Genomic DNA, 12,440 nt, shown 5'->3' on the forward strand with positions numbered 1-12,440 from the left:
CTAGGCCACAGGGCTGGCCCCAAGGAACTTCTTAACTACCTGAGTCATCCAATAGGGAAGGAACCATTTCATGAGACTGTATGTTCCAGAAGTTCCACAAGGACAGAGACTTTTGTTTTGTTCAGTGTTGTATTTCAAACTCCTAAACAATGCTGGCCACATAATAAACATTCAATAAACCTTTCCTGAACGAGTGAATGTTTTTGGAGGTGTCCAGGTTGAGCTGGAAGCCCAATGGATTTAGATGCTATAGAAAGCTAAAAGCTTTAGAAAGCTGGTTAGACTAAATGATCTAAGTATCATTACAACTTGCCCTTCTCCTTGATTTACATCAATTCCATCCTGAATCACTTTAAGCCTCATCTGCAGCCCGAGAAACTGTTATTCTTCCTACACAGCCTCTGTTCCACTGACGTTGATTACCACAGACCCCTACCTCATATCACCAACTGTTTTCTTAACCCATACCACAGGGGCATGCTCCACTGAAGCTCCACATAGACACGAGGATACAAATTTTCACACAATAAATACTCATGGGTGTGTATATCCAGAGTTAAGTACAGTTCTGAAGGTGCTAAGAAGTTTCTTCCCTTTCTTTTCTAGTCAGTTAAGTATACTGGAATATGAGTGTGTGAGAACAACATTTCTACAGGGAGACTCACGCACTTGCTCTAAATTATTTAAAAATCAATCAGTGAAAAGGTGAATTGCCCACAAATTTCAGAACCTCCACCAATTGTGAGAAATTGGCTATTTTATGCCTCAATGAAGGCAACACAAGAAAACTGGTAATCTCCTCAGCCTAGCCCTTTGGTGGTATGGTAACAACCCACTGCCTTGGCTTTGTCTCTTGCCACTTTTGCTCTTTGCCCAACATACCCTGTGCTCCTACTAACCTGCAGCTACTCAGTGGTGTTAGTCTTGTTCACGCAAGCTCTTCCCACGGCCAGGAATGTCTTCTTCCCAACTTCACCCAGCTAACTTCTATTCATCCCTCAAAACTCAGTTCAAGGGTCACCTCCTCCAGGAAGCCTTCCCAGACCAATACCCACCCACACTTCCATCTCCTACCCCCATCCCCACTCTCCCTCCTACTCTGTGTTATCAGAGCACTTATACACTGCTGGTTTCTGTCTCTATTTTCGCTAGTTGGTAAACTCTTTGGTAGCAGGACCCTACAAGGCACCCCTCACGGGTTAATTGCACGAATGGATGATTAATGAGCAAACTCATATCAACCTGCGGAGCTGACTGCCTTTTAGGCTCAGAGAATTTAAGCAACTTGCCCAAAATCACACTAGGAAAAGCCAGGACTTGAATGCAGGCCTATGATCTTTCCCTAACCATCTTGCTTCCCCACTGTGTCAGAGAACAATGCAACTTTGGCCACAGGTATTGTGTAACAATAGGAGCCTAGCTCCAAACATTCTCTTCTGACCAATGATCTACTTTTGGAAAGGGCCAGATCACTTCCCTCAACCTGAGAATGTTCTGCTTCCCAGGAGCCCTTCCGGCCCTACTACACCAAGGGCATGGCAGAGCTCTGCTGTTTTAAAGGAGTGGGGAGACTCCCCACGATTCACCTTACACAGATACCAAGTGTTCATTTTCAAATCAAATCCCATGGATCAACTTGCTTCTTGAAAAGAGGTGAGCAAGAGAGGAAAGTGGGTAAACACAGACTTGTTTTTATAATACCTGCAGGAATGTTCTTTTGGAAACCAAGTTTTATGGAAAAAAACCCTTGTGAAATAATTCAAGAAATAAAGTTCACCTAAGCCATCACCGTTCTCTGTAATACCACCGCAAGGGGAATAACGAAGCTTCAATTACTGGCACATTTTGTCCTACTTGTCTCACCTTTCTCATTTTAATTTTTATACTTCTCCTGGTAACCTAATTGCAGCAGTCCCAAGAGAGTTGTTTTTAACAAGATCAGACAGGCACCACTATTCTAAGTTTTAGAAAGTAACATAATTCATAAAAATATGTACTTCTACAGCTGAAAGTCTCATTTAAACATACAGAAGGAGACATACCATTAAGTGGAATTTGGCAAAGGTCTATTTCTCGGGTCCCACTAACACTCTCTTGGTGAAGCACCAAAGCGAGCCTTTGACCAGGCTTACATGGCTGGATAAGTGTCATGAGGAGGCTCAGGTGTGGAGGCCTCTCTCTGGGGTCTGAGAGACTAGGAGAGCTGCGCAATGGCCAGATACCCGGGTCATCTTAAAATATGCATCATTAACCAGGCTTTCTCCTCATCCTGGTTTAAGGCATCTACCTACATATCCACTCACCAAGCTCTAAGTGATCCCCTCTACGGTACCTGGTGTTCCTCTCTATAACTCCCTGTGTACACTCCAAGGAACACCCAGAGATAGGGGTTTCTAAATAGCACGTCTTAGACCGAGGTTGACAGGTAAGCATCCTAAATGGAGTGAAGCTTTAAACCCTAGCTTGGATAAGAACCCAGTTCCTGACTTCCTTTTTTTTTTACCAAAGATTTTACTTTTTCCTTTTTATCCCAAAGCCATTCAGTACATAGTTGTATATTTTAGTTGTGGGTCCTTCTAGTTGTGGCATGTGGGATGCCACCTCAGCATGGCTTGATGAGTGGTGCCATGTCCGCAGTGAGGATTCGAACCAGCAAAATCCTGGGCCGCCGAAGAGGAGGGCGCGAACTTAGCCACTCAGCCACGGAGCCAGCCCCGCTGACTTCCTTTATGGAGCTTGGAATTCTGACTGGGAACCTCAACCCCCAAGGTTCTCACCCTGGTGTGTAGACAATCAGCTGCTTAACACACGCAAGTCACACAAACTCTGAATCCTAACACCCTCTTCCTATGATGAGACCACAGATGTGAAAATGCCTCAAAAGGCTGAAACCACTATGCAAACTGAAAGGTATTTGGAGCCCAGAACACTCCATGCTATTTTAGAACACTGAGGTGTGAACTAGCTCAGAGACATGTGCCTATGCAGGGGCAGGTGTGTGTGGAATGAAAAAGCCGGAAGGCCTCCTCAGCCAGGCTCGGTTCGTGGAAGCAGCTTCTTCTGGTTTCTTCCCTGATCTTCCCCTGGAAGTATGAAAGCACCCAGACTCTCCTCAGACCCTGGTCCCTACTACTAGCCTCAGATGCTCACTCTTTCCTTACAGCCAACACGAGAGGGGGAAGTAACCACGGACTCTGAAACAAATCTTCAGGTGCAGTTCACTCAGATATTACTGCTGGCCCAGAGAAAACTGAGGATAAACAATGGAAACACACACACAAAAATTATCACTAGCTTTCATCTGTGGACAGCCTGTTTTGTAGGTTAAGTTTTGCTTTTTGGAAGCAACAGGCTTTATCCTTCTGCCATGTACCCAGGCTGTCACCCAAACCTGTCCTACTTTGACCATGGGGTGAATACACAGAGAACAATCACTAACTTAATCTGTTTCTCTGACATACGTGCAATTTGAAAATACTAAGAAAGAGTATTCAACTGTAATCATATTATAATGATATTTACTTACATTGTAGTTTGTGGTTCACAAGGTATCAATAAATGCAAGAGCTGGGAATCTGGCACCAAATCCCATGTTCTGATACAACATTTAGGCACTACCTCAGTAAAAAACACCACCACAAAAAATATATGGGACTGCTCTAAAAATATAAAATTTTTAAATCTACTTTATTTTTCAGATCCTTCTGTCCTTTCTCTCCCCAGGCCCACCACCGGGTGGTCACTCTGGACTTAACAGAGGTCTCACCAAACTTCTACCTTCTGTGATACACAGCTTTACCCCTCCCAAAAGGTGCATCAACATTGGTCTTCAGGACTCCTTTGTATTTTGGCAAGCCACCGTAATATGCTAAGCTTTCCAAGAGTCTTTTTTTGAAAAGGTAGTTAATGTTTAGTTAGAAGAACATGACTTGGCAATTAAAATGTTCAAGTTCTATTTCATGCTACTATAATTTACAAAATCTCTAGTAAGTAAAGTCTGAGATATTTAATTAGTATTCCTCTGCCTAGCTGAAGAGGAATTCTAAGACATTTATTTATATTTCTCCTCAACTGATCACAGTGTTAGAAACATGGAACTATACAAGTGGCTATGTGTCTGTATGTTGAGTCTATCTCTAGATCATGGGTGTCTTAACCTTTCTTTCCTTATTGGAAAGAAAACCAACTACTGTGAGACTAACTTTATGAGGCTCTGGGAACAGAAAAGAGCATGCAGGCTGAGAATTTGGGAGAAAAAACGAATAGGAGGGGCAGCCTGGTGGCGCACCGGTTAAGTTTGCACATTCTGCTTTGGCGGCCCAGGGTTTGCCAGTTCGGATCCCGGGTGCAGACCTATGCATTGTCGAGCCGGGCTGTGGCAGGCATCCCACATATAAAGTAAAGGAAGATGGAAAAGTAAAGTAGAGTAAAGTAAAAAGTAAAGTAAAGTAGAGGAAGATGGGCATGAATGTTAGCTCAGCGCCAGTCTTCCTCAGCAAAAAGAGGAGGCTTGGCAGCAGATGTTAGCTCAGGGCTAATCTTCCTCAAGAAAAAAAAAAAAAAGGAATAGGAAAAGACAAAAAAAAATCATGCGGAACACTCACGGTGGATCTTCCAAAATCACCCAGTTCTCTTATTCCCATGAATATAACCTTAAATGAGGAGTCATTACTTTGCAGAAACATTAAAACTAAAAACGAAAACCGAATGTCAAAGGACCCAAAACACTAGCCTTAGTGGATTTTACCTCTAATGCCAAGGCAGTCTTGTCATAAGCACAGGGTACTCGTTTCTGGATTGCTTTTGCAAAGACAGGTCCGTTCTGTGTGGATGGCAAAGGGTTGATCGCTGCCCCAGGAGTAGTGGAAACTGCAGGTAGAGGAGTTGTGGTCTGAGGTTGAGCATATGCATGAGCAGGTTCTGGGATCCCGTAACTGTTGGAATTCCTATTTCCATGCTTTCCGTGTGGTGAGGATCTCACGAGCTTTTCAACATAAGGGACGGGAATCATCCCAACCCGGCCATCTTTGTTCCGGGCACTCCACCACTGTTCTTCAGGCTTCTCTATTATCACCAGGATCTCACCCTTCTTAAAGGGCAGGTCTTCGGCATCATTCCCAGGAAAATCATAGAGAGTCCGTACATATTCCAGATTTTCTTCTGCTGTAGGCAGGCTGGGTGCTGATACAGATCCCATTGGTGGGCTCGGATACCTTAAGAGAGAAAGAAAATTAAGAGAAAAATCTCACTCTATAACACAAGTGTTTCAAACTTTTTAATAAACCATTCTCCTCTATAACAAATTATTTCCCTCCATATTCTCAATTAAGAAGGTTCTGTCACACTGTTTTACTTTCTGTTGTTTGTGTTGCAACAGAAGTTAATATCCTCAATTTGCCTTTTTAAATCACATGTCGAGTGTATACACATACACACACACACACACACACACACACACCCCATATCTCTCTTATAGGAACCTTTTGTTTACACACAGAGATACCTGGTCTGAATTTATTTTTAAAATCTGGAATAAGTTCAGTAGCTACGTTCCACCACACCCTCTTCCTCCTGGTCCTAATCTATGGCATGCACCCTGCACAGGAAAGCTCCTTGTGCACCCAGAGAGATGACAAAGGCCTCTGTCTGTGTCCCTCAAAATATACAAACCAGAAAAGGGTTCATACACTTGCCAAGTTAAAAAAAAAAAAATTAAGACCCATATTGCATCTTGTACAGGAATCACATCTGAGCACCAAAATGAAAACGTGAAAGTTTTCATTGCAAAACTCACAGGCAAGAGCATTCATCTAAGCATCAGTCCACAGACACCACCACACCCTTTGTTGCGCTCACAGATTCAACATGTTTTTGCCTTGTACGCTGTAGGATGCGCTCCCGGAGTCAGTTATAAAAGCACAGCCCCTGCTCTCCAGCAACACCTCATCTGAATAACACTTCTGCAAAAGAAGTATAGAGGTCTCTCTTCACCTAAGAAATGTTCTGAAAAGTTGCAAATACACCAAGTTTTGGAAAAAACTATTTTACCATTAGCCTTCCCCCCCCTCCAACTTTTCTGAAGCATAGAATCTACAGCAGATTAACAAACCATGGGCTTCATCCAAAGAGCCTGCGACTCTTCAGGAGGTGACAGCCTGCAGGACCATCACCAGGGTCCGCTCAGTCCTAGAGCAGTCCCGAGGGAGTATGCCAGGATAGGATATGCCTTCCCACTGACTATGGTTTCCAATTTGTTTTATCTTTAATTAGCTCATGGCCATTCTCTTTCTTTCTTTCCCCCAAAAAATGATCTAAAGAGTTATTTCATGTAAGGACAGGTTTTCCTACGTTGAAGTATTTTAAAGTTTCCTTTATAAAGTGTCACCAGATTACAACATTCAGCACACAAAAAAAAAGGAAAACGAGAGAAAAAAATCCCATAGTGCCTACCCTAACGTAACTACAATTCTTCTTCCCTTCTTCTCCCCTCCCAAGAGCCGAGTTTATAGCTTTCTTAAAAGAGAGTTTTGTGTATGCCTGCGGCAGTTTTTCTGCCTAACATCACACCACAGGCATCTCCTCACATCACTGGTCTTCACGATCACTTTTACAGCCAGCCAACATTTCATTCTGTGAGCCGGCTGCAATGAAGCATCCCTGTCTTTCTGGATATGTGGTTTTTCTTCCTCCTATTTAATCACCAATGTCACAAATTCTTTTGAGCATATTTTCCCTATGTTAGATTTTTTGTAGAGCCTGGATTCCCAGATTAAAGAATAGGAACATGTTCACAGCCCTTGATACATACTGCCACACTACTTTACAAAAGGTAGTCTTCATAATTTGGCAAAACTTACATCTTGTCAATGTAAATGACTAACTTCACAATAGTCAGAATACCACGGTGATCTAGAGCTTGATTTAAAACCTCAAAGACCTTATTAACAACCTGATAACTAAGGGGAAAACTGCTTAATATCAATATATCTAAAAAAGAGAGAGCAGGAGTAGTAGGAGCAACAGTAATAGCTGACACTTACGACATGTGCCAGGCACTGTGTGCAGACATTAAATTATTTAATCCTCACAGCAATCCTGTGAGGTAGATGCTGTTATTATCCCCACTTTACAGATGAGGAAGCCAAAGCAGGAGTTAGATTTGCACTCAAGCAGTAAGGTCCCAGAGTCCTTGCCATAACCTCTAAGCTAGTCAACCTCAAGGATAAACCCTGCACCTTTCAGGTGTATGAGTAGTCACGTCACAATGTGTGTGAAATGTTCACGACAGTTCCTGACTAGCACCGAGCATCCAATTAGCTCCCCACCCCCTTTAAAGTACACCTCTGTTCCTATTTCAAGGGCCATAGAGAGTCTGTGAAAAGTTTGGGTTGTAGTTCATAAGTCTCAGATACTTTACTAAGAGTACAACTGGTTCATCTCAGACCCCATCCAAGGGTATTTTACTGTTTGTACAGTGAAAAGGAAAAAGCAGTTAGTTCTACAACACAGACTGTCAGGACACTACTATAGCTTCAGTGGGGATTAACACTAGTAATCCATTTACCCAGGTATCCACTGGCCTTACTATGTACCAAGAACGTGAGGGACAAACAATTAATTAAAACCAAGTTCCTGCTCTCAACAGACTGCCAATTGAGTAGAAGCAGAGACTGGAAGGCAAAACGAGAGCACAAAGTGGAATTAATGTGTATCACGACAGAAGGTGAGGGGTCAAGGAGCACTCAAAGGAAGGAGCGCGTCTGCTAAGACTCAGGAGAACAGGCAAGCAGGTGATGCACAACAACCTGAAGACTACCCCTGTGAAGTTGAAAGATTTTGTGGAAGACATGCTTATATATTTTGGTTCTGCATCAGAAAACGACTAGAGGCCCAAAGGTCCAAACGCTCCGTTCCCCAGCTTCCCCACAGCTCACAGGGCACAGAGCTGGTTTCCACAAGCAGAGACCAGGAGCTTTGGTGGTGACGCCCTCCAGAGGTTGGCAAACTTGAAGGGCCAGTGCACGTTTGAGCCTCTGAGGGCTACATATGGCCTCTGTCGTATATTTTTCCTATTCTTACACAACCCTTTAAAAATGTAATAACCATTCTTAGCTCCAGTACACTCTACAAAAACTACCTGTGAGTCTAGCCTAAGGTTCCACAAACTACGGCCTGTAGGCCACAGGGCCTACCACATAGTTTTGTAAATAATGTTTGTTAGAAAACAGCTAAGCCCATTCACTTACGTATTATCTATGACTGCTTTTGCACTATAAGGACATAACTGAGTAGTTGTGACAGACTGTACGGACCACAAAGCTTAAAATACTTACTATCTGGCCCTACACTGAAAGTTTGCTGATTCCTGGTCTAGATAACTGGGTTAAAGGAGCCAGAGAGGACTTTTCCACTATCAACTCTCCCCAGGTGAGGGGGGTGTGTACAAATCTCATAAAGATGGAAGGTAGCTTATACTTTCTCCACCACTATATTGCTATCACGACCTTGGGGTTCACGTTCTGACTCAGTACATGCACATATATCCCTGAATGTGACATAAAAATCAATCTCTCAGGCCACATTCCTGACATAAATTCAAAGCCTTCCACCCCATGTTCTCAACTCACGTATTTATCAAAATCCCCTGCAAATTACATATGAGTTCCACTGTAGGGACGAAACCATGATGACAGGTCAGATATGCTTGCCCTTTCGGTTAGGCCCCATTCCCCAAAGAAATATGAAACATAAGAGTAGGACAATTCATCATTTCTCAATCATTTCACAGTTTATTCCTTGATCAAGACTGTAAATAGCACCCATCAACTCCCCTTTTAAAGTTTACATACTAAGAGTTTTCCAAGCCCCTTCAAACACATTAGACCCATGCTTCTCCTTCTCATGTGTCTATGGTCCATGGTACATTGAGTAGCAGGGCCTGGATGACTAACTGGTAACTGGCTTTTCTTAGCTAACAACAATGAACCTCTCTTCTTTTGGTTAAAAGCATTCTCACTTTCATGTATAAACCATAGATAAAACATTTTCTTTAGGGGCTGCCCCGTGGCCAAGTGGTTAAGTTCGTGTGCTCCGCCTTTGGCAGCCCAGGGTTTCACTGGTTCGGATCCTGGGCGCGGACATGGCACCGCTCATTAGGCCATGTTGAGGCGGCGCCCCACATGCCACAACTAGGAGGACCCACAACTAAAAATACACAACTACGTACTGAGGGGACTAGGGGAGAATAAGCGCGGGGGGGGGGGGGGCGGACAAAGAAGAGTGGCAACAGTTGTTAGCTCAGGTGCCAATCTTTAAAAAAAAAAAAAAAACATGTTCTTTAAATCTGAGTGTTAATACCTTCTAAGCTTAAAATCTCCTTATTCATGCTAAAGTAGTAAAACAATCAGCTTCTGGTGGGAGAGAGTCTCAAAGGTACTGGTGATGTTCTGCTTTTTTAAAGGGGGTAGCTGGATATTGAAGATTTTTAAAAATTGTATACATGTCTATACATATTCTCTCGTATGTATGAAATACTTCACGATAAAAAGTTGGAAAGCAAAACAGCTGGTAAAAGAATCAATTCCAAGAAGACTAAGTACCTCTCTAGTGAAACTCCTTTTAGGTAAGGTAATCCTTTCTTCATGACTCAGTGGCACTGAATACTGAGGACCTCTCCCTTCCACCCCTGTGCTCTCCTTCTATGTCTGTCGCTGCCTGTCCACCTCCTTCCACAGCTCCTCTGCTTATTCCCATTATACTCATTCTGGGGATACCATCTAAGCTTAGACTCCCAAATCTGTATATTTAGGCCTCAACTCTTTTCTCAATAACAAACCCATCAGATTGCTAAACATCACCTGGCTTCCGTGTTGTAAACAATCACCTCCCTCACCCTGATCCTTTCTCTTCTCTTCATTAAAGGCACCATTCAAGCATCCCTGAAATTATACCTCTTCCCTCATCTTCTACATGCAATAGCCAAGTGAAGGCTGTCAGTTTCCACTTTACATTTCCAACACATTTGATATTAGTTCAGCTTCTCACAATCCCTTCTCCTGTAACAGCCCTTAATTAGTCCTACACTCCAGACTCTCTCTCTCCCTACCCAGTCCCATACCAGAGCAGTTTCTAAAAAGCAAAACTGACCATGACAATACTCTCTTAAAAACTCTAGATGGCTCCCACTGTTAAATTCATTTACAAAGCACAGGAGGCCCTTTACAATTCAGCATTAAATTACATTAGCTGCTGCCCATCAATCACAATAATTACCATTCTCTGCCTTTCCTGACAGGTACTGCCACCACCTTTTCTACCTCATCTACTTGTTCTCATCCTTCAAGAATCAGTTAAAAGAGCGCCTCCTCTTTCAATCCTTCCCTGACCTCTTAGATGATCATCCTTTCTTTTAAGCTCCCATGGTATTCTATTTTAATTTGTTCAATATACTGAGCTTCTCAAAGTCTAGAACCATGGTTTACTCCCAGATTGGACTTTGGTATAGCGTAGGCATCAATATATTAAAATCCCTACCAATAAAACTAAAATGCCAAAGACACAGAGAAGCATTTCCCATTCCTATTTCTATCCTTTTTTCCTCTTGAAAACACAAAAGCTTCAGCACTCCAATTCCCTAAACCTGGTTTAATTCTGTTATACAGACAAATCCTGCGTGCCGCTTGGTGTGCCATCCAAGCCTCTTCACCTCACCACTGCTTCACAAGCACTCTTAGCCATCATTCCAGACTAGCTGCCACATGCCTGGTGGCCCCACCTTAACTTATGATCTTAGCTCAGACTCTAGGATAATCTGAACTCCCACTAATAAGCACTGCCCCCTTTTACTTATTATAAAGAACTAAAATATTTTAGTCTGAAGGAACCTTAGAAATAATCTAGTCTAACTGTTCAGATCAAAGGGAAAATTCTTTCTTGGGTAAAAAATTCTGAATTTTGAGTCTTAAACAAGAAAAGTCACAGATCAAACGGCTACGAGTACATTACATGCCATGGGAACACAACTCTTAACCGGGCAAGCTTCCACTGCCAGCATGATGACAATATTCTTGTATCTCATCTGAGCTGAATTCAGGTGATTTAAACTACTGATAAGAAGAAATGCAAAGGTTTATTTATGTGCTAAATTCTAGGATAATCAAAACTATCGGTAATCCTTCTCCCCTACTCCTAATTATAAAAGTCCAGATTTGAGTTCCCTTAAATATTTACAACAGGGGATGTGGGAGGAGGTGTGACCGTGCTGCCTGTGACATCCTCTGGTCCACGCAAGGCTTGGTTTCTGCTTCACAGGTGTGAAGGTCCTCCTCTGGGCACTTAGCTTAGGCTGAGCATCCTTTCTCCGTTCTCCCACAGCCTACTTTACCATATTAATTATCTAATATTACCATATTAGATAGCATGGAAACGGCCTTTTAAAAAATCCCAGTAACCAGTAAGCTCCGCAAGAGCATGACAGGGAATGTTGATTCAATGTTAGATCCATGCTTCCAGGTACGTGTGATATGCTACGAATGTTGAGCAAAAAACAATTTTCTCTAAGGCTCAATTTGCTTCAGTTTTTATTTCATTTTATTTATTTATTTATTTATTTTTTAAAGATTGGCACCTGAGCTAACAACTGTTGCCAATCTTTTTTTTTTTTTTCTCCCCAAATTCCCCCCGAACATAGTTATATATCCTAGTTGCAGGTCCTTCCAGTTGTGGCATGTGGGACGCCACCTCAACGTGGCTGGACGAGCGGTGCCATGTCCGCGCCCAGGATCCGAACCAGGGAAACCCTGGGCCGCCGCAGTGGAGCGCGCAAACTTAATCACGTGGCCACGGGGCCGGCCCCTGCTTGTTTTTAAATTTTTACTTCTCATAATTTTCCTCCTAGCCTTCACATAGCTACATAAGCCAAAACTGGAAAATTTTATAAGCCAAGCAAACTATGCAAAACACTTTCAAGTTTCTAAACCATGGGAAAAAGTATTTCATATCTAAATAATCCACTCGGAAACCTGAAACCTTCTCTTGTTAAACAGGAAATAGCCTCTATTAAATAAAAAAACACTAGCGCTTACCTACTAAAGGTAACTTAATAAACAGAATCTTAAGAAGATTTATACTCAAATAAAATGGAGGTGAAAACCACCACAGGATTTACCAAATGATTTGTAATATAAAAATTACACCCATGTGCAGAAAGAGAATCCTTTAGGGTCATTCAAAATCAACAAAAGCCACCTGATATGATGCCTTTCGGGGGTTAAACTTAAAATCCACTAAGGGGGGGCTGGCCCCGTGGCCGAGTGGTTAAGTCTGTGCGCTCCGCTGCAGGCGGCCCAGTGTTTCGTTGGTTCAAATCCTGGGCACGGACATGGCACTGCTCATCAAACCACGCTGAGGCAGCGTCCCACATGCTACAACTAGAAGGACCC

The 12,440-nt window shown here is 42.7% G+C and overlaps 1 protein-coding gene across 1 annotated transcript in view; it reads right to left on the minus strand.

The window, feature by feature from the left end:
- The window catches only part of CRKL (CRK like proto-oncogene, adaptor protein), a 36,244-nt gene that overhangs the window by 19,299 nt on the left and 4,505 nt on the right, over positions 1-12,440 (minus strand). The window contains exon 2 of the mRNA XM_005612370.4: positions 4,748-5,213. Within this exon, the coding sequence (XP_005612427.1) occupies positions 4,748-5,213 (466 nt within the window). The remainder of the gene's footprint in view (positions 1-4,747; positions 5,214-12,440) is intronic.

Source organism: Equus caballus, chromosome 8 (genome assembly GCF_041296265.1).
Source record: "Equus caballus isolate H_3958 breed thoroughbred chromosome 8, TB-T2T, whole genome shotgun sequence".
NCBI lineage: Eukaryota > Metazoa > Chordata > Mammalia > Perissodactyla > Equidae > Equus > Equus caballus.